Source organism: Ambystoma mexicanum, chromosome 4p, assembly GCF_040938575.1.
Source record: "Ambystoma mexicanum isolate Mex_15411 chromosome 4p, UKY_AmexF1_1, whole genome shotgun sequence".
NCBI classification, from domain to species: Eukaryota; Metazoa; Chordata; class Amphibia; order Caudata; family Ambystomatidae; genus Ambystoma; species Ambystoma mexicanum.
In genome coordinates, this window is record NC_090927.1 from 290,049,174 (window position 1) to 290,072,708 (window position 23,535).

Below are 23,535 nucleotides of genomic sequence, written 5' to 3' on the forward strand. Positions count from 1 at the left end.
AATTCAAAATCTTTTCCATGATCATTGAGATGAAATGGATGAATCCTATAGGAAGGCTCATGTGATAGGTCATAAGGTCAAAGCACATGGAGCAAGATCAGTCCAGCAGTATTTGTCATCTGTGCCACAGACTTCCAATTCGATTAATGGCTATTTTCCACCAACTAACACCCAACCTCAGCCCATCCTGTCTGCACCCGATCGTTCTAATTTTATTGTGATGTGCATGGCCTGTCACAGCTTGATTAATTAAGTGTCAATTTCTTTTACCATATTATTTAGAAAATAAAACACACAAAAATGTATAAAATATGAAATGCGGAAAAAAAAGTAATTTTTTTTAACCTTTTGTTATATCGATCAATCCTAGTGTTTTCCCTTCCTAGTTCCTACCTCTTTTTTCCTTATGCCCCAAAACAGTCCTTTTCAGTTATAAAAATAGACAATAAAAACACATACTTTAAATATGGACCAAAATAATTTAGTTGACCCTTTCAATTCAGTGTGTCTTAAAAAAACAGCATATCCTTATGCATTTTATTATAGCCACCATTATCCGATGTGGGAGCGATGAGAAGACCTTGCAGTCATTGCTGCATTTAGCTGTGAATGCATTTTGATATCCGTGACTATAAAACCGATTTGAAAAAAAACAACAAATCTACATATATATATATATGGACAGTAGTCTCGTAAAGATGTATTTTAAGATCCATTGAGTGTAGTCTTTGTACTGTAACACTTTAATAACATTCGATTCATCAACGTTACATGTAAATGTAAACACTTCAAAAAGTTAAGTACATATGCAAATAAAGTTTTTTAACAGCAGGTTTATTTGGGGGGAATGTGGTTGTACATTTTCTTTTTAGTTTACTTTCTACACATGATACATTGTTTTCATTAGCCCAATTGTCTGTATTATTAATGTCTACTATATATGGAATAATAAAACCTTTGAAATTCAAGGAGACAGCATTAGTTGCAGGGACAGTAAGGTGAGAACTCAATGCAACAAAACCCCTGAAATGCAGCTAAAGCCAAATTAACTTTGTGCCCTCTGTTGTGCAGCTCACATCAAAGGATATGCCTTCTTAAAATTCATGCTCAAAAAGTTGCATACATTTGGAATCATTGTATCTAAATTCATCTCATGACTATTAATGAGGGCTAGCCTGAAAATCTGACATGTTTCCAGCCCTTGAGGCCTGGAGTGAAACTACCCTGGCCCAGTTAGATCTGCAGTCTGGCCGCAACTTCTTAAGCCCACACTGTAACTGCTGCATTGCTATCAGCTCTCTTCTGCCCTAAAAGGTAATACATGCATAGGATAAGCATAAGCTATGGTACATATTTGGAGGAAGGCATTGAAAAAGATATATAACAGTTCACCCTACAAAGGAGCATTATTAGTGCCTGAAAAGGGTTGAACTATGCCTTCTTCAAGACTCAATATATATTTTGGGAACAAATTTGAATAACAACAAATGTATACTTTGGAACAAATTAAAGGAATGGCAGATTATTTGTCAAATAAGCTTTATCGTTGCAAGTGTATGCCTATTTTTGAGAACAATACTAATCAAATGTGGCCAATAAACCTAGGTACAGTTTGAAAATGCAATTCGTTTTGATGATAGCTAATATACTTCATTATTCGTTACATTTGCTGAGGTTTGTGGATACATCATTTTATGTATTTCTATATGCATGCCCACTTAACTACTGATACATTATTTTTGCTGCAATATGGGGAGGGGGTTCTTATGTAATATGAGACTCCAATATACTAGCACAAAGAAATCCATATCTGAACGCCAGCACATCGAAAAGCATATTGTGATATTCTGTTTGTATGTTGTATCAGGATTGTTGTCTGGATGTTGCCAGGGATATCTCAGGAATAAGCATGCTGAATGAATGATGAATGAGTGTAGATAAGCAATGTTCCAGAAGAAGCAGTGGCATTCAAGCTTGCCTAAGGATCACTTTATGTGGTGGGGGCCTTACCTAATGCAACCGTCTTTCTTCTCTTATGGTATAACTTCAAGGATAACGAACACTTTCCTTGTATAGTTCCCACTGGGTACTATTTGGTGAAGTTACAATATTACAATAATAATGAGGTCCAAATGCATCCTGTAATCATGAGGTAGGGTATAAGTGTTCATATTAACACCCACAACCTCCAGTGTTTTACTTTCCTTTGAGTTAATCACTCTATTCCACAGAGTGCCTGACCCAGCAATGGCAACTCAATTTGTATCTGGATCACGCTCACAAACGAGCCTGTCAGTTGTGCCTGACACAAAGATGCCTGCCGCCACGCCTGGTCCTAAAATTGCTTGGACTGCATATCTACCTAGTGTGCCAGACCCCAATATGGCCACCGTTCATTGTGTGCGAACATGTGATTGGATGGCTATGCACCTTTTTAACTGTCTTCACAGCACTGTTTCCCTACTGTGATTAGGAGTAGCTTCTGACTCTGCCCCTTGTCCATTGACGCGTGCACTCCACTCCTTCAGTGCCGCTTTCCCCATGGAGTAGCTTCTGCCTCCTGCCCATTGAGGGTGGGCACTCCACTCCTTCAGGGCTGCAATACCCTGCTGAGATCCCAGTCACAGATGAGAGCATAACAGCTGACGCCATCTCCCCCATGTTGCAGCGAGTCTCCTCCACACCATAGCAAATCTTTGCAGTCCTGTACACGGCACAGGATGTGTCTCTTCTGCGATCCTCCAACGTGAGGGTGTGATTTAGGTGGGATGATCCTTTGGGGGCCCCAGTAGGAGCTCCTTGCCACTATTATAAAGTGGGTAGAGCCACAGGTAGATTATACACGTCTTCTTCATTCATATTCTCTGAAGTACAGTGCATAGGTAAACAGGACCTGCAGTCACCCTTGTCTCTCGGCTCCTTCCTCCCACTGATTTACACTCTAGTGCTCTTCAGTATCTTGTATTTCAGAAATCTCTTCTTGGATTCCAAGGTTCAATCCCTCCCCTGTAAAGTCATGCAGCCTTGAGCTCTCAAATGATTTCATTGTACAATATAACATCTGCTTTATGGAAGTATAGGGATGCCATTTTAGGTGTGTCCTGACAATATGGAAAATCTGGTTGGTTGGAAACATGGAATTAGTGTCTGAAATGACATGGGATCAGAATGTTATGGAAGTTGTGTTGTCTTCCATGGGTGGTAAGAACAGAGCCAGTAGGGATGGGGCACTTAAGATGACTGGGTATAGAACAGCAGTGCCTATCAGGTCTCATACCGTCAAAGGAGTAAGGTGGCAGCTCCTTCGGCAGGGACGCTTAGGAGTAAAAATGAAGCGGATTGCCCCCTACCGCTGGTAAAGGAATGAGTGGGCACACTGTTGGATACTTTTAAGAACAATTCTAAGACAATACATGCTACATGTTTAACCGTGGGTCATGCCACTGGGCCAAAAAATGCAAGATTGCTCCCAGATGAGCAAAGTGTGTAACAGCTCACCCAGCAGCAGGTTTCCAAAGAAGTCAAGGATGTGGAAGTGGTAGGGGAACGCCAAATTAAGGAAGGGGAGGGACCTGACTGGTACATCAGCAATTACTAAATGTATTGCCCAGTGACTACCCCAGGAGGAGAGAGACAGATATACTATTTAGAGTTTTCAGAGTTGGTTCCACTGTTCCATACATGGGACTGCTAACGGGACCTTATCCTTATCACTGCAAAAACTGCATGAGGCTGTTTCTGCTAAAATATCGAAAGGGAAAGCACTTGGGAGGATGGCAGGTCCCTTCACATCGCCTTTCCTGGAAAATGTTGTAGTGTTTCCACTCTGGGTGTGGTACCAAAGAAGGAGCCTGGAAAGTATGAATTCAGTCACCACCTTCCTTAGCCAGCTGGTGGCTCTGATAATGATTGGCTTGACCCAGAATTCTGCTTGATGTCTTACAAACAAGCCAGTAGATTTAGCTGCAAGCATAGGCAAAGAGTCACTGATGGCTACGGTGGGAATAGAGTCTTCCTTGCTCACCTCCTGCCTGTACACTCTGAACGTGTCCACTTACTGGGTTTTTCAATGGTTAGAACAGATATATTTAGATCACTGTATGCCCATGGGATGTGCAGTATTATGCGCCCTCATTGAAACATGTAGTTCCTCTCTGGAATGGCCAGCACACAGGGGGTTGGTTATTATTTGGACGACTTCACCTTTGTTTACTAATGCAGTTTCTGAACATCCCACTAGCTCCAGAGAAGACACACGACCCAAGAGAAATACTCTTTTATGCGCATCGAGATTGACACAGGAGAGGGTCATGTATTGAAATGGGTAATTCAAATGGTGAGGGGGCAGGGCCAGAGCACCCACATTGTGGGCACCGGTTTCATTTCCTGCCCTCGGAAGGAAGGCACTCTTTCCAGTGCAACATCAGGGACAGATCGCCCAGTCACACCAGTGATAGTTGAAGGGAGGTATGGATAAAAGATGGATGGGTGATATAGTAGGGGGTCTATGTTACACATTTCTTAGTTGAGGCGAATTATGCTGGGGTGGAAAGCACAAAGGATTACTTCTTGGGCTGAGCGGGTGTGACAGGTGTTGTCACCCGTTAGGGCAGCTAGACATTCAAGTGGGTTGCGCTACCCACCATACATGTTATGAGAGGGAACAGATGGTTCCTGGTAGGAGAGACTACAGAGTCAGGTTTAAACCCAGAGGATTTATGCTTCAGACTCAGGGGACGTCACACAAAAGGAATTGACACTGGGAGGACATTTGGCCCGGGATTGAATGCCCAAAAATGGTAGAGGTCAGCCAGGAAGAGCGGTTTAGGGGCCAACTTCACTTGGAACCAGGCAATTGCTGAGATTGCATGTAAGGATACAGAGAAATAAATGTGACTTGTTTTTTACTTCAACTAAATAGTAGCATCAATTATTTATAGTCTAATTTATCTCCACTCAAGGTGGACTAAGTATGGGCTCAGAGGCTGCACCAGTCCATGAAGGGGAAGAAGAGGTTCAACCCACATAGAGGGCTGCACCACTGGCAACTGTTTAGCTCCACTCCTTGTGGAGTCGCAGAATTAAATGGGTTAATTTAATAGGCGAGAAGGCGGGGCAGAGAATCCTCACAGTGGGCTTCCAGTCAGGTATCAGTTAAATTCCCTGCCCCAAGAAGGAAGGCTCTCTTTCCAGTGCAGTGGCAGGGGCAGTTCACTCACCCACCCACACCAGTGATAGGGGAAGGGCGGTATGGATAAAAGAAGGACAGAGGTTAGAGTAGGGGTTGCAGGTTACTAATATCTTGTTCCCAGTGAACAGATGGTTCCTGATAGGAAAGACTCCAAGAGGTGGGTTTTAAACCAGGAATGATTTATGACCTGGAATGAGGTGAACTCACCCGGAAATAATTGTATTATATTGTGTTGCATTGTTTATTTATATAGGGCCTATACACAGGCAGGTGTTTCAAAGCACTCAATTTACAGTGGGAGGACATTTGTCTCTGGATTGAATGCCAGGGAATGGCAGGAGGCCACATGGAAAGAAGGCTTAAGAGCCTGGTTCACTTGCAGCCAGCCAATTACTGGAAGTGCCTGTATGTTGACTTTGAAATAAATGTGGCCTGTTTTTCACTCCAACTAAATATTGGTATCAATTATTTATGGTCTAATTTCTTTACAGATATTTCATATTTAAAAAATTTAACATCACACATCAAAATATTCATTATTAAGCATTACAATAAACAATTTAAATAACATTTACTACACTAAAATCAATATTCTAAAATCGTTTAGACTCTGATCTAAATATTCACCTGATCACTATCCTTCTCCAGTTTTACTTTTACTTCCAACCATACTCCATACAGTGCAATTTGAGTTGCCTTTGAATTAGAATTAAGGCATCTTAACCAAAAATCACATTCCTTAATGGTATCCATGTTGTGTACCAGATAGCTCAAATGTCTCATGTATGAGTGTCCCATACTGGGGCACAAAGTCAGAACATGTATCCCAGGCTCCCTACTTTCTTTATTCTTGCATAGTCTGTAGAATCTATCTTCTGCAGGAATGTTCAGGATTGCACCTGTGTTGGCCAAAACCGGCATATGATCTAACTGCAGCAATAGCATAAATCTCTGCAGATCTGCAGCTCCTTGGAAGGGAATTGGGATAGGTAGGCTTGGGGCTCTTTAAACTTTTAGATTATATGTGACACAAATGTATAATGTTTTAGTTTAGCAAGATGGGTGAAATTATCTACCCAATACCCATTTTCCATTTTCTGTACCAGGCCTTTTTTTGACACCTAATAGTTCTTCCCCAAATCTGGTTGCCAATCAATACTTTCAAGTTGACTCCCTATTTGAGCCATGAATGTGTCCGCCTAAATTGTTTCCATTTCTGTTCCAGTGGAGTAGATGAGGAGATCTTCTGCCGCCTTTTTTGCCCTCATAAATAAGAGGCCTTGCTCCAGGCAAATGATTTTGATTGTTACGCATCTGGACAGCCCCAGGATCTTCATCCAAAACGGACTCTCAATCACCTGGAGCCATTTACAGTTTGTTATAGATACTGCCTCAAGCCCATACAACACAGACGGAGTAAAGCACTGGCAGTACAGCATCCTGGCCCCTAACCTTGTAAATCCTCCCATTTTAATAGCTTATTGGGAAATTAGGGTTGTCAGCTGATTTGCCATTCTTGTGCGATCTCTGGTACATTCCTGATATCCTTGCCATGACTCAATAAGGATACCTAAGTTTCTATATTGTTCCACATATTGAATCAGCCACCCCTCTATATTTAAGGTGACTCTCTTGATCCCCTTCTTACCAAAAAAAGATTGCCTGTGTGTTCTTTCTGTTGATAGATAGCTTGTTATTTTTAGCAAAGCTCCATAGCTCCTCAGCCATTCTTTTAATTCCCGGATGGTGGGGTCCAGAATGACCAAGTCATCTGCATGCGCCAAACTGGCACATGCATGTCCATCAACTCTTGGGGGACAAATACTGACCCTATTTAATGCTAAAGGCCAGACAGACAAGTATAGGTTGAAAAGCAGGGGTGCCAGACCACACCCGTGCTTGACTCTCCTGCCTATAAATATCGGGGCTGTAAGTGTACCCTCACCATCCAACCTCACCCGGACTGTGTTATTTCCATGGAGCTTTGTTATAAAATAAAAATTATTCAGGGCAGCCATAGATCTCAAGTTTCTGCCATAATTGTTCTCTGTCCACTGAGTCAAAGGCTGTTTTGAAGTCCACATATAGTGCATGTACCCCCAGATTATCTTTAGCTCTTGCTCTCTCTGGAAACATGTCCATGAGCAATACATTTTCCCCTGTGGAGCAGCCAGGCCTAAGCCTTTCTGAAAGCGATGAAGTATCCCATATTCCGCTACCCATTGCACATATCTTACCTATTACATTTAGCATCAAGAGTATTCTATAGTTTCCCGGGTACGTAACATCTCCCTTCTTATGGACGGGGATCGCTAGAGCCAATTGCCATGCTTGTGGAATCACTCGTCTAGGACATTTTGATCGAGTGCACCAAGCATATGGGCCCAGGCCTCTGGCTCCTTCTTTATTACTACATTTGCCAAGCCATTTGGCCCTGGAATTTTAGATGCATTTAGCCTTTTGATTTTATATTCAATGTCTTCCCTTTCGATCATGAAATTAGGGTTTCTGACATACAGCTGTATACTCCCCTAGGCATCCAGGGAGTCAACAAGTTGTTACACCATTGCCTTTGCCCTATCGGGTTTATTACTCTTTAGTTCTTCTGGTCTTTAGCCTCTCCAAGGGATTTTCATTTATTTCACCCATTTCTTTCTTTGAGTACCCTAGGTGTTGCCAATCCTTCATTATGGAGGTGTGTTTCCACCAGTATATATAATGTCTGTACTTGTTTTTTATTCTCTTAATCAGGGCTACTTTAGCTACCAAGCACCCCTCCAACTTACTTATTTTCCTGAATTCCTGTCTCATTTCCCGTTTCTTATCTCGGATCACTCTATCATATTTGAAGTTGGCCAGCCACACACCTGCAATTTGCATAGATTTTCTATACACAAACTTCAAAGTGAATGCCATTGTGGGATGTATTGACCCACTCCTCTATGCTATGCGGCATCACCCTGCCAGTTATGGTGGAAGGAACGGCAACAATGGCGGCAAAACCCTTGTGCGCGCCAAAAACCTATAAAAACCTACAAAAACCGTGTGCTTCAGCTCGCAAAAAGAGTGAAGCACAACCTGCCACCTATGGTGCATGTGCGGGGGAATAGAGCACACCCTGCAGAAAATGTGCCAGTGGGCTCCATGACCAGCAAACAGAGTGCAGAGAGAGAAACAGCACTTTGCAAGTGAAACCCAAAAATGTGCCTACAAATGACATTTGCTTTGTTGCTAAAAACTCCAAAATGCCTATAACACAACACTTCTCAACATTCAAAATCTTGCCTGGTGCTAAAATTCATGTATCAAATGAAGCATTGTGAAGCATACACACTCTGAAAACTGACAGCCTAGGCCAAAATCAGGGTGCAGTACCCAGGGCTACCTGAATGACAGCTGTCAGATGAGTACTGAGGAAACTTTGAAGTAACCGAAAACTAAAAAGTCTGCTGGATTAGCAAACATAAAAAGGATTGTTGCCAAAAAGGAATACAGATTTTAGTTCTGCTTTTGAACCCACAGATTTTAAGGGCAAGAAAGAAATGTATTTATATGTGAATTTGGTTTTTGCTGGATTTAAGAAGTTAATTAGCTTGGCCGAGACACAAGAACTGGAAAAGCAGATTTCTCCCAGAAGGAGGGCCTTCTTCTCAGCAGAAACTCACTCGGAGGTGTTCATTGCGGGTTAAAACAGACTTTTGTCTATGGAAACCGAAGGAACAATGACAGAGCTTCATCCCAGGAAACTGTAAGTGTGAAACGGGTCGTAAATGGCTTCTGGAAGGAAGGAACAAACACGGAGGGGGATGCCCTGCACTGCAGGGAGACAAAAAGGGGCGGACCATCTGTTGCTAAACATGAACAAAGTACCAGTCCTAAAAGACTCATAACTTGTCATCCAAAAGGGTGAAAAATATAAAAATGACAGAATTGTTAATTTAATTTTGGCTGCACATGTGAAGATGTGGTAGAACTGTTTGACATGTTCTGGACAGGAATGGCAATATATGTGGTTTTATGCAAAATGTATTAATGTTAGAATTGTGAAAATTTACACACATATCCCTATGTTAAACATGCACATTTGTGGAAATTTGCATAACATTTGGAAATTGTGTTCATAGTGAAAAGGGCAGAATTCTGTAGAAAGTTGAGACAAGATCCCACCGCTGCGAGGTTTTGAGGAATAGCTGACACATGAAATATGGCATCTTTATGTGTGATTTGTATAAAGGTGACCAATGTAGAAATGTACATTTAGTACCAAATCCGATTTTGATACCAGCGGCTAAAGGGAGGTTTCTAAAGATTGTAAAGCAAACCATAAAAAGTGACATCATCCGGCCTTGATCCAATCACTCAAATTGCAAGGCGGAGATGAAGTGTGGTCCTATACCAGCTCACAGGGGCAGGCTTAGCTAAGCCGGCCCATACACCCCCTTTGTCATGTCATTTTAAAGGATAAGTAGAGACAGCTGACAACACATAGGGACTCACAGATCCACTCACTTTCCTGATTCTGGTGAAGCACTCTGATCCAGCATTCTACATCCAGCTTTAATATTCTTCCAGATCCAGATGCCAAATCTCTTGCCAGCAATAGAGAACCATTGATTTCCAGCAAGGCCCAAATCCTCAAATGTATTCTCTCCACTCAGTAAAGTGCTGTGTGGTGTGAGAAGGTCTTTTGAACCAGTATCCTGAAATTCTCTGGCTTGCCACGACTAGGCTTGCCGGAGGAAATTTACCATCCAGCTGATTCAAATACCTACAGACTAGGAGGGCAGATCCCGTGTAAACCCAGCGACCGGCCTAGATGATCCAGTACCGTGCCTGATGTGCTGTCTTTCCTAGACCAGACCCAATCCATGACCAGAAATGACGGTCCAATTTAAAAACCTTTCCTGTGAGTATTAATAGGAAGAAATGTGGCCCATAGTATTGTTGCATTGTTTTATCCCTATTTCAAACCCATCCTATCTTTCAATTAGAACCAGTATTGTTAGGAGTGTCTTTGCATTGTCTTATCCCTATCTCAAACCGATCCTAGCTTTCCTTCAGAACCAGTATTGTTAGAACTATCTTGGCACTGACCCTTTTCTCATCTGAAGAAGTCGAGTTTCCTTAGTAGTCGGGTCACACTGATCACATGACTGTAAGATCCCTGTGTGGTATTTGCTTTTTCATAGTCATCCTCTAGTGTAAGCAAACCCATTTGTCATTTTCAAACGTGCATTCCTGTTTCACATTTTCGCGCCTATCTCGCAAAAAACAACCTTTACTAAAACCTCTATAACTCCCTCAGTTTTTGTGATAGAAACACCTACTTGTACCTAACACCCATAGCTATCCATAGAACCCAAAATCGCATTTCAAAGCTGTGCGATTCTCCCGTTATCGCGAATATCGCGCAATGAAAAGTTTGCTGTGATTTTAAGAATCTGAAAGGTTTACACATGTGAAATAGCTCTAAACTGCTTCCAACTTGGACCTTAAGATTCCAAATGTCTTCTGCTGACTAAATCATTGCTTGTGATTGTTTGCACCTCTTCAAAGCGGCTCACATAGGAATTTACAACAATTTAAGTATTTTTGACCATATTTGGTATTTTGCCCAGTCAATTCTAAAGACAATTGTAACAGCCATCCTGACAGCTGAAAAGTCAATTCCGTTTTTCTCTTGTGTTTTGAAGGGGGAAGTGGGACTGATACTCTGTTTGATTGGTGCTATTACTGAATACCTGCTCTCTCTTCCCATCTCTTTGCATTGCCTATTGGGGGTTCAGGGGTGTGGCAGGGCGAACCTCTAACCATAGTGCTATTTGATCTGAACCAACACAAAAGTATTATTTTCTGTGCTGCATTTGTTTTGCTCATTACTTATTCCTAGTGTATTAAATATATTATTCTGTGTGCTGTCACCCCATTGGTGATTGTTGTGTACCTATTAAAATATACTGTGATTCATTTTCAATACATAAATAAATATTTACCTTTGCAAACTAGCCTGATTCCTGGTTCAGTGTGACGGAGCGAGGGGGTTCTCAGGAGAAGGGTGTGATATGGGTGGTATATCGTTCAGAATATTAAACTTATAGACAAAAATAAAAAGGGCCTTCAGTTGTGCACTACATGCTGGGCTTTGACTTGGGTTTGTGCCGGACTGAAATCATTTACACCATGATCCAGTTCGCAATATCATCCATAGTCATGGTAGCAAATTGGTGAGCTGTTTCTAAACCACTACTGACAATAGCCTCCCTAGCCCGCTCAACATGTTTCTCCGTCCATGTTCCTTAATTACCTGCATGGTTCACTTCAATGTTTCCACCTATTGCCCATTTGTTCACAAGCTCTGCTCTCTTGTGATTCAATAACATGTAGCATGATCACTATACGCATGTTCTTGAATTATTATTCCTATGCTATTACTAAACAGAGAGGTTTTAACAAAAAAAAAAGGAGCTCAAAGGCATAAAAGAGAAAGAATAGCTACTTGCCTGCTGTCCTTATGGCTAAAACAACAAGAAAAGAAGCCCAGCTGAGAGGAAGAAAGACAGCTGGGGTGACTTGTGAAGGCCATGTGCATTCAGCGGGGTTGCTGAAAACAACAACCCTGCCAGTTGAGGATGCCTCAGCTGGCAAGTCTGGCAGCATTCACATGTACTGCTGCATGTCCCCATCATTGTCTCCATGTGTGCTTTCTCGCTCGAGGACAGAAAGCATAACCATGCAATCTGTCGGAGATGCAAGAAAATACATGCGCATCTGCATACTCCACAAGAATCAAAGGTCTAACACACCCATTCTCTCCTGTATGTAGGAATATCTGTTTAACTGCTGCATAAATCCATCACACATGACCACATGATACAGGTATTTTAATTGTAACTTGGTTAACATCTTGATGAACATGAAGACTTGGCAGCTGCTCGGCTAGGGTGAACAGCCTGCTCTAGGAAGTCACAACACTCTGTGCTGCCAATGCGTGCAGCTGTGTATAACTCTAACAGGGCCGCCAAGGCAAGGTGCATCATAGCACTGTATTGATTGGCTACCCAGTGCTTACTTTCTCTAAAGATTTAGCCATTTCGTCCATCCCGTCTTTAATGTGTTATGCATGTCATCCAATATAGTTCATAGACCTGTAACATCTTTACAGTAAAATGTCCAGAGTTACCCAAAGGAATGCATAAGAAAGGTGGCAATCCACGCATAGCACTATCTACCAGAGTAATCTTGCAGAAAAAGAATGGAGGCCATGGAGTGGGTGTTTTTTAACAGGCTCTTTCAGAAGCCAATAACAAGTTAAATGTGTGCAATTCCTAAACTCAATATTGTTCTCCAACTTGTTTTGTTCTTTAAAAAACAGTTAACACTTACAGATCCATGGTGCAACCATGGGATCTAGGATACCTTATCTGGAACGTGAAATTAGTTGATCGTTTTCTGATTATATAACGTCATTAAAAATGGACTCATCTGTGAAACCAAAAGATTGAAACAAGCTGGTCTAAGCCATGCGGTTTCAACCAAAATAAACAATCCGTACGCTTGCACATAGTCAATTAAAGTATGGTCACTGCCACCAAATGATAAGAATCAAGCAAGAAGGTCAACTTGGCAAATGTGCCACTAAATAGTTCAGAGCACATTTTTATATCCTTGAACTCTGTCTAAAGCAGTCGGATGGGGGTTATTTTGTAAAAACGTGTTAACTACATGTTCAACATTAGCAATCGTGTGTCACTGGGTCACATGAAGCAAATGAATCATTTTTACAAAATGGAGGTTAAGAGTAAAAACAAACAAAATCGTGTTTATTCTTTGCTTTTATGCTCAGTTTTTGTGAAAAATATTAATATTACAGTTTGCAGATGTCATTTGCAATGGATTCCTATGGAATCTATCTGATTTTAGCATGTGCTAAAAATAGCCTGATCCCATGGGAATCCATTTATTTTATGTGTACATGAAAAATCTCACACAGTTATAGAAGCATGTGCCCTTTGAAGTCGGAGGAGAAATGCATGGTAGAAATGTATGTGTGAATGTCTAACACCCTGCATTAACACATTACTTTTGCACTCTAGGGCTTAGATAATGAGACCGACATACATAAAAACAAATTAAAGTAGTCCCAAAAAATAAATCTAAAACAATGATTTCAAATATTGTCAAACATTACATACCATATAACTAAATGGAAGGCTGCTACTGGATGCCTTTGGCTTCTCCTCCACCTTTTTGAAAATTGTATTTTCTTGCTACCTTAAGCAACATCGAGAGTACTAGTCAAGGGCTACCTCTCAATCCAATTATTGTAAAAAGAGACCCAACGCAGGCGTACCCTCTTTCTCCGCTTTGTGCAAAGTGTTGATCCACTGGCCTGTGAGAAATGAGTCTCATCTGCATTCACTTTGGTAGAAGTGTATCTAAGTGAGCAATGTGCATGGGTGACAACCTATCAGTAATCAAGTTTACGCTCCCCGTGTTAATGAACACCTTGGATAATTATCGGAAATAATCTGGTTGTACAATGGACTATTAAAGGTCTGAGTTCCTCAACGTCATGCTCCTTACAACAGAACAACTAAAAAATATATCCTGTACCTAAGTTATAACCTTACAAGTTCCAACAGCACAAAGTATAAGACAAATTATGCCAAACTATTTGCGAAAAGTAAGGAGTAGACCTTCCTCGATGGGACTTATGTTCCCCAGCTTGGATGTAACTGGTACATTCTCACTGCATGAACATGATTCTAATGCTCCTTTATATATATTTTGTTTCTCATGAAGTGAACATTTATTTTTTTTAATGAAAATTACAGGGAAAACAATGCATTTGTGGCACAAACATGCTTACAAATATTCTGCCATCACGCATGTTCTGCCTAACGCACTGAAGAAGATAAACATTTGAAGAGAGATAGTTAAAAGAAATAAACAGGAGTTGTCTTTGTAAAATATAGCTTCTTTTTTCTCCATTATTAGTGGTAACCTGCAATCAGATACCCACCAACGTATTTGTCCTCCTGGTAAACTAGTTCCAACTTGTATTCGTTAAATTCTCATTCACTCACCACACACATCACAAAGATTCTACATTCCACTCTTGTGCAGGATATTACACACCTACCAAATTGTAATACTGAAGACAACACTATACTGTCTGTGTTACAGCAGTATGAACAGATATTTAAACACTCAGACATTAACAACCTAAACACATCACACCATCATCTAGCACATTACCACATCAGCTACGGATTCTTACACACAAGCAATCCTCTGAAGGTTAGTTACACAGGAATCAAAGGCACCAACAACAAAACCAAACATCACACTATCACGCAGAAGATCACCACTCCCTCCTGTGTATAACAAAGTGGGAAAGGAATAGTAAAGTGACTAACAGTGCAAGAGAAAACAATCAACAGAAATGTGAACTGCAAGGATGAGGTGCCACCATAAAGCACATACACTTGGGCAGGGTATGCCAATATCTACATATGAAGTGAAAACATAACAAAGGATAACGTGCAGTAGCTCTCCAGTGTACAGCCAACATCTTAATGCACACCACGTACTGAACATCCTATATCCACTGTACATTGGCCATTAATACAATTGCAAAGTATAATCAGAACATACACCACCAATGTGCCATGCCCAGAAGGTAGACCTAAGACATCGTCTACGTTACTGTACAACTAGGCACCAAACAAGACTCGCTGTGCAGTATGCTGCACTCTATTAAGGCTAATCATGTGACACCAATATTCAAAGGAGGAAATGGTATATATTCACCTACCAACATATAGTATATGATAAGTATGCAAAGCTATACAATGAGATACCTTTACTGAGAAGCACAATGGTAATGGCCATTAGTGCCAACATGCAATTAGGGCATATTTGCACATCCTTACTAAAAGTAGCATGGGATTTCCACTCATTGACACAAAAATGGGATTCCCAACCCGTTGCACAATAACGCATGAGATTTGACTGGTACAAACCTGCTCGATGCATCCTACTGGTATTGCACTAGACCCTGTGAGAGAAGGCAATCTGTGAGTGTGTGCAATCCAGAGCTTTTCAAATGTTGCTATGCATGGTGGTTTTTCTCTCTCAGAAAGTGGGCTTGGATAAGCAGGCCTCACTTTCAAAATGCTTCCTACTGAAAAATACAGTTCACACATGTACTTTGCTGCACACTCTCTACTGACACACCAGCAGGTGCAACTCAATTTGCTCCAAAGTGACATGTAAAACCGCTAGCTGGAACCAACATTAATTCCAACAGTCATTGTGTTCCATTGTCTGTTAAACATACTGACCCATGCCAAAAATACCTTCAACTGCATAGCCTCACTTCTCTGGTGGCAGAGCTTTGGCTAAATATAAAAAGAAAGCTTTATCTGGTTTAATGTAGTGGAAGATGAGGAATCCCAATTAAAATGGATAACCACAATCTGTTGCCATTCATTATTTTCACTTGATTTTCAATGTACTGCAGGCCAGAGCCATTTGTGTATTGCGTCTGGTCTGGACGTTTTACCCACAACACATGGCGGGCCTTGCCCAGATGTTGTTTGTTCTCTACTGGGAAGCTTTGACATCTTTTCTAGGAGAACAGGACATACAGCTACAGGGGTGGAGTGAGGGCTGGGTGCTTTGAAGGGGTCTTTGCAGTAGAATGGGAAAGGCACACCAGGAGATAATGACTGGATTCCCATTGATTTCAGGCAAACACCAGATTTGGGGACGGACATTAGGGCTGGAGAGGACATTTTCTCCCCTTCCACTTGAATTTGCCAGGCCCAACTTCCTTCTTGAGACCTCCTAAATTCCTGCAGATCAGGCACTCTGGGAGCTGATATCCCAAGGAATAACTCTTGTTACAATACTAAAGATTGGCCCCTACAGAAGTACTGGAATGGACCAATTCACTGTAGGAAAATAACTATACATGGGAGGAAACCCACCTTTTAATTGAAACATCTTTTGTAAAAGCATCAGGCACAGCCATCTTTAAGAATCATATTGGAACCATCTTGTAGAAGAGCCCACTGCAGCTGTGTTGGTGTAAAGAATGTCCAAAGTCCCTATCCATTGGGCTGAAGATAAGGATTTCCGAAAAGGCTGCAAAATCTCTCCCTAACCACTTCAGGGGAATCTTTGAAGTTACCTGCTGGAGGGAATCGTGACTGCTACTGGAGCACTGGTACCCAGTACTAAGCCTGCTGAAGTGGTAAGCCTCCTAGTGTACCTGGCAATCTTTAACAGCACACCAAGGACCAAAGGAAGCTGCATTTAGCTCACTCTGCAATTTTGAGGCACTTCAAGCCACTGTGAGCACTACGAATGCGTTTCAGCCACTGCAATAACCCAACAGAGCTGCCTTTGACACTCTCTCAAACTAGACTGCTTTGAACGCCTTCATTCTATGCTGACCTGAAATCATTGCCTGCTCCAAACATCTTTGAGACTTGAGCTGTGGCCACATTTCAAACCACACCACATTGCCATATCCAGTCATGTCAGCTCATGACTGAAGCCGAATCTCCACTTTCCTTGCATTGAAACCCCATCGACCCTTCAATCTTTGGTGACTCTAAGATTGTCAGCCTATCCCAAGCTTCCTCGAGCCATAAGCCATTCCCGCTTGTTGAATTGCCCTGCATTTTTGCAGTCTGTTGAGACAGCTCACCAATTGCACCTGGCTCAAAGCACCAGAAATTGCAGAGATTCCCAGCTTGATGCTGTTGAGACACTGAAAGAAAACCCATTTTCTTTAACTTATAAGACTTTTAAACAAGCCTATTTACTCACAGACACCTGTTCTTCAACTTCCAGAGTACCCCTTTCTCACAAAATCTGCATTCTCTGTGAATCTCTTTACAGGGGATGATTGTGTAGAAGAAAATCAAGAAAAATGAGACTATCTGAATTCAAAGTCTTGGGTGTGGGAATAGTGCCTTTTTCAGCTTCACTAGGTTATACATGTATTCCAACAATACAAATAGAGTGCACTTGTAAAATGTAGGTAGATACTTGCACTGGATCTTTCTACAAACTAAACTGTCCCTGTAACGATATTGGACCTTGAGTACATTTAACCTAAAGACTGGGATTTAACAAATATAAAGTGGAAACAGGAGCTGCAGAAAGCCCCGGTTTAAAAAGGAACTCTCTGAATTCATGACACTCTACCCTTTTGCAACATTTTATTGTATGGAATTATACTAATGAATGGATGCATCTGAAAAATATAAAAGCAATATTGCGTTTCATTAATAATCACATCATTCTTTATAAATTATGGAACCATATGTCAAAATGTGCACTGGCCCAAGTGAGCCAGCAACGTGATTAAACAAGCAAGAAAACATATCTTGTGCAACAGAAATATTAATTTTAAAGTTATACAAGTTATATGAATGATATTGTAATGTCATGCAATGTTGTTGACAATTGGTATTAACACATGGATATCTCCCCTCATTCAATCAGAATGTTCAGAGTCCAGTCAATAACTATTGGTATTGACTGCATTCTTAATATTCTGTCTCCGAATGTAAACAGGGAATCACAATACAAGAGTTTTTTCAACAAGACACTTCCTCTCTGGGAGGAAACCTTTTGGCTGAAACATTCTATTTAACACAACAAAGAGAAAGCTTAAACATGGGAAATTGCTTTCACTTTCTTATAGAGAAATACTTTACTTTTACATGCCACCTAATGCATGCTTATGTTCAACCCGCGAAAGCACATGTATGAGGTCAGCCCACTAAAATGTATAGTATGGGATCACTATAAACAACAAAAAGAAACCCCATACTGCAAAATTTTAAAATACTCAAACCTAAGAAAATTCCAAAAACAATATCCTAAACAAAGTTTTATTTATAAGTAATACAAAGTGGAAAGCAAATGACAAAGTGCATAGTGCATTTATAACCTGATAGCATCAAGCAAATTAACACATGTCTGAATAATTCAATTGATTACATAACATCATAAGCCTAACCACCAATAGAATTCACACAAATACATCCAGACACACTCATACCTGCAGTACATTTGCAATGTGCAATACTAAGCAAAGTGCAAAAAGAAATATCAACAACTCTGAACAAAGCCAGTATTGATTCCCAGCCGGTATCAAGTCCTTGAAAATACCCATGTACTAATATTCTGTGCCACATCGTGTGCAAAGTAAATTGACACCTACCTACAATGTTCTACTTACAGACATATTAATGTAGAATCATATCCCTAGGTCTGCGCACTCAGTTGTGTTGGCCTACTCGTGTTTCGGCTGTGGGGGTGAAAATAATTCCTGCCCCATATCCTTCCTCAAGGCATCATGTTGCCAACAAAAAAAGGTGGTGGAAAAGCACAAGCCAATTGTTAATCAGAACCAAATGTGTGTGTGCATCCAGCCCAAGAAGCCTTTCACAAATCAACACTTGATCCATAACCTCCCTTTGGGACCAATAATGTCAATGTCCGGCACCCAGCAGCTATGGCCAGTCGGTTCCTCATGCGTGTACTTTCAAAATCCTAACTTGTGGTGAAAAACCAAGTCTGTTCTCACAGTGACTGCATTGACGTGCCACTTGTTGGTAATCATTCCACGTTTACAAGACCTTCTCTACATACTTCTGTCTTACGCTCAACCAGATGGTTCAGCTTCTGGAGCCATTGATCACAATGTTAAATCATTGGCAGTATAACCAAGTTTGCAATTTAAATGCTTCAATTATGAAGTCAACCTTAGTTAAATTCAACAAAATAAAAACACATTTAATCTACTAACTCAATTTGTCTACTGAGATTACTCACTATTAATAAAGCAATGCTTTACCTCACCATGAAAACTCCAAAACAAACATTAATATCACCACAATGTGCTAATAACTTTATAGACCTTGGGAAGGGTCATTATCACTTAGGATAATGACCCTTCTGAAAACATGACTGCATCAAATTATTCCAGAATAATTGCCCCTATCTATATTAGATTTATACTGTAACAATAACACCTGATCCGGCGGGCCGGATCAGAAGGTAATACCTCAGGGCTCAAGCTATAGGCCTGGGTACCTTAACGATGGGCCCCAGCACAGTTACCACCCAATCTGTCCAGCTGAATCTGGTGTTATTTCTATCAGCACCCCAGGTTTTAAAATGGGAAAACCGAGGTGCTAAGAGCAATGTATTTTGTTTCATTGAATGGGGCACCTCGCAGCATGCAGTTCATTGAAAGAAAATACTACCATGGATCCTGAAGGTGGGCTCCATAGAGAGCCCCTCTTCCATTTTCATGGCGGTAGCAGGAACACCGAGTGGCATCAGCGGCAGTGGGTGCGTGCCAATGAATTCAGGTAAGTGGGGATCGGGGGTGGGAAGGAACGAAAGTTCAGAGGTGAATGGAAGGGAGGGTCGGATGGGGGAAGCAGACATTATTCTGCTTGGAACATGGGCCGAGATCCTGTGATTCAGCCGGCGATTGGTTGCCCCTCCTGTCCCGGGTGCTAATACACATGCATTGTAAAACGTATGTCACTAGCCAACACAGAGGCCTTTTGGCAGGAGACTATGGGCCTCATTGCACGGAAGGTGGTAAGGGTTAACGGTCACCGTTAATGGTACCGGTGACCGTTAACCCTTACTGCCTTACTACGAGGTCCCTTTGCGGGTAGGTACTTTAACGCCTGCTGTTTAGCAGGCGTTAAAAACCAACCCGCAAAGGGACCAGGGTGCTAATTACGGTACCGCAATTTGTGGCACCGTAATTAGCGCCTTCCTCATTCCCATAGAGCCCTATGGGGCAAAAATAGGAATGGGGAAGGGCAATGGGGGAAGGGGGAATTACCGCCCCGCAAACCTTGGAATAGGGCGATAATTCCCCTTTCCACCAAGGTGGTGCCAGTATTTTACCGGCATGGACCAAGGTGCTAATAGCACCTTGGTCCTCCGCCTACCGTGTAATGAGGCCCTATGTTGGACCTTGTGCAGCCAGCTCCAGATTGGAACCTACACCTCTGGCCATACCTTGAAGAAGATTATGTGGCAATAAGCCTCAAGACGGCAGGCCAATACCGCCCCAGGTAATGCCCCCGGCCTTAACGTGGCCCCAGGGGCATTACCACAGGCTGTATTGGCCGCCGTTGAGGGGCTTATTGCCATTAGCACCCCGGCCCGTTAGACCGGGGTACTAATTGGATTTGTGTCTATTCCGAAACACTACCACGTTTTGGAACAGAAAAAAAAAGTAAAATAAAATGGCCACGGGAAAGGGAAAACGTAGTCCATTTTCCCTTTCCATGGCGGCCATTGGGAGCGGATGCGATGGGAACAGAAGTGTTCCCAGCGTGTTAGCTCCTGAGAAAAGAAGTAAAAAGAAGGTAAGTGGGATTGGGAGGGCAGGGAGGGGATAGTTTGCAGGGTAGGAGGGTGGAGGAAAAAAAACAACATACCTGAGTCCCCGTCCCCAGGGATTGCCCCGTTTCAAGCCTCCTCATTGGCTAAGGGGCCACCACGCCCCCTGCCGGGAACAAAGGAAGGCATTTACGTGCATGCAAGGGTTACCCAGTCTGGTAATTCCCTGTCGAGGGCCAATCAGAATGATTTGTTACATTCTGGTTGACCCTCGCCGGGTACTAATGGTCAATATCATGAGCAATCCATAGGCAGCCGTTCTCAACTAAGGAGAAACTATGAATGGTTGTGGTTTATCAATGATCACCAAGGGCTGGAGACAAAAGGGCCTGTTTAATGGCCCTAAGATTATGCTAGAACAGTACCCCAAATACTAGAGCTGCATTCAGTTTGCCCCTGTGTATTTTTCAAAGGATGAACATTTATTAGCATAGAGTGCTTGTCTAGAGTGCCTAGCTAGAGTGCTTGGCTAGAGTGCCTGACTTGCCATTTTAACATAAGCAGTTGATCGGGCATGCATTGGACAGCTGAGCTGCTGAAAACATCGAATAAGCGTTGGATGACTTGGCCTCATACTAAAGAGATCTGGGCAACAAACACTGGCATTCTGCCAGCTTAATTAATAGATCACAGTCTGAAATGTTGCGCTCTGAATAGATCTCCCCAAAGATGATGCTTCAAATCTCATATTTCTGTTTTTACTTAAAATGCAGTTAATTGGTGGGAAAGCTTATTTTTGTAATGCTATATTAAGATGACAGTGCATTTTCTTTCCGCTCTGGGAACAGCACTGCCCAGTGCAATTAAAGAAAGAGGGTAAAGGCATCGTTACCACATGTGTCCAATCGACATGGAGCCCCTTCGTCGACTCTTAAACCGGGACCCTGGGGGCTGGCAAGAGCCTGAAGCGCTCTGCTAGCTGGATGCGTTCACTGCATGACTTCTCGGAAAGTGTACAGTTCCTGAATAAAAAGAGCTTCAATAAAATAATTAAGACCTTATTTTTCTTTTGCTGGAGATGTTATGCTACAGAAATAAACTGTTCAGTGAAAACGTACTGGTTTCTAAATCTATATCCTGCTCTACACCATTGTCAATAAATATGCACGGTGATATAGTTTACAGTGATATTCCACAAAGGCTCTCAGTCTCTCCAGCCTTCTTTCCCCAAGCTTCCCTCCCTCCCTCCCTCCCTCCCTCCCTCCCTCCCTCCCTCCCTCCCTTCCTTCCTTCCTTCCTTCCTTCCTTCCTTCCTTCCTTCCTTCCTTCCTTCCTTCCTTCCTTCCTTCCTTCCTTCCTTCCTTCCTTCCTTCCTTCCTTCCTTCCTTCCTTCCTTCCTTCTTTCCTTCCTTCCTTCCTTCCTGCCTTCCTTCCTTCCTTCCCCTCCCCTTTGTTCACCTCCCTCCCTCCCTCCCTCCCTCCTTCCTTCCTTCCTTCCTTCCTTCCTTCCTTCCTTCCTTCCTTCCTTCCTTCCTTCCTTCCTTCCTTCCTTCCTTCCTTCCTTCCTTCCTTCCTTCCTTCCTTCCTTCCTTCCCCTCCCCTTCGTTCACCTCCCTCCCTCCCTCCCTCCCTCCTTCCTTCCTTCCTTCCTTCCTTCCTTCCTTCCTTCCTTCCTTCCTTCCTTCCTTCCTTCCTTCCTTCCTTCCTTCCTTCCTTCCTTCCTTCCTTCCTTCCTTCCTTCCTTCCTTCCTCCCTTCCCCTCCCCTTCGTTCACCTCCCTCCCTCCCTCCCTCCCTCCCTCCCTCCCTCCCTCCCTCCCTCCCTCCCTCCCTCCCTCCCTCCCTCCCTCCCTCCCTCCCTCCCTTCCTTCCTTCCTTCCTTCCTTCCTTCCTTCCTTCCTTCCTTCCTTCCTTCCTTCCTTCCTTCCTTCCTTCCTTCCTTCCTTCCTTCCTTCCTTCCTTCCTTCCTTCCTTCCTTCCTTCCTTCCTTCCTTCCTTCCTTCCTTCCTTCCTTCCTTCCTTCCTTCCTTCCTTCCTTCTTTCCTGACATTGGTATGCTGCAGTGATTTCATTGTTGTGAATACTCTTTCCACATTGTGCAACACGCTTTTCATATTTGTATGAACTGAATGCTGCCTAAAATTCTACAACCATTCATATTTCGGTTTCAGATCCCTGGCAGAGAGCCAATCAATTTAGCACGATGAAAATGCTTGAATGTTCATTAGCGGTATAAAGTCCTTTGCACTTCCCAACCTCTGCCAGAATGTACGACCCTGTCATCATGCACAGTGCTATTATTATTGCGATGAATAATTACCCATGGCGAAGAAGGGGATTCCCAGTAGCGTTGAGTTGTATTTTCCGTCTGTGACGAAGAATATCCCTGCGGCGGTGACGGTGGAGATGCAGATTGTGAGGACTCCCAGAAGTCCCAGGAAGGGCTTGCTGCGGAGGCAGTCTTTCATGGAGCTGGACAGCGTGGCGCTCATTAACATGAGCATCAGACTCACCAGGATCTTGCTCCGAGCCAGACCAATGGTCTTCTGAAAGTCTCTCAAGAGACTGAATGAGGTCAGCGAGTAGAGCTGGATGTCCGTGTGGTTCTTCTGTAGCTTGTGCATGAGGTTGCAGAAATCGTTCTCCCAGATCTCGCTAATAGTGTCCTGAGTGGCCGAGCCATAGGTTTGGAGGTAGTAGGTGATTTGTACGGCCCGGGCTGATTTCACGCGCTGGTCCTTGCTGTTTGGCACTTCCAAGACTCCACCCAGTTGGTGCCCAATAAAACTGGTTCGACCATCCTTCAAAGGAAAGAAAATGGACGATATGTTATTCTTAAATAAAATAAGAAATGCATTATCAACATTTCAGATCGTTATCTTGCATTTGTTTATTTCTCTCAATCCCGTTCCCAAAACATATTTTCAAATTTTAAAAACAAATTTA

The 23,535-nt window shown here is 42.4% G+C and overlaps 1 protein-coding gene across 1 annotated transcript in view; it reads right to left on the bottom strand.

Moving 5' to 3' along the window:
- PTCHD4 (patched domain containing 4) overlaps positions 1-23,535 on the bottom strand; it is a 615,564-nt gene that overhangs the window by 403,164 nt on the left and 188,865 nt on the right. The window contains exon 2 of the mRNA XM_069605843.1: positions 22,910-23,390. Coding sequence (XP_069461944.1) covers positions 22,910-23,390 — 481 coding nt within the window. The remainder of the gene's footprint in view (positions 1-22,909; positions 23,391-23,535) is intronic.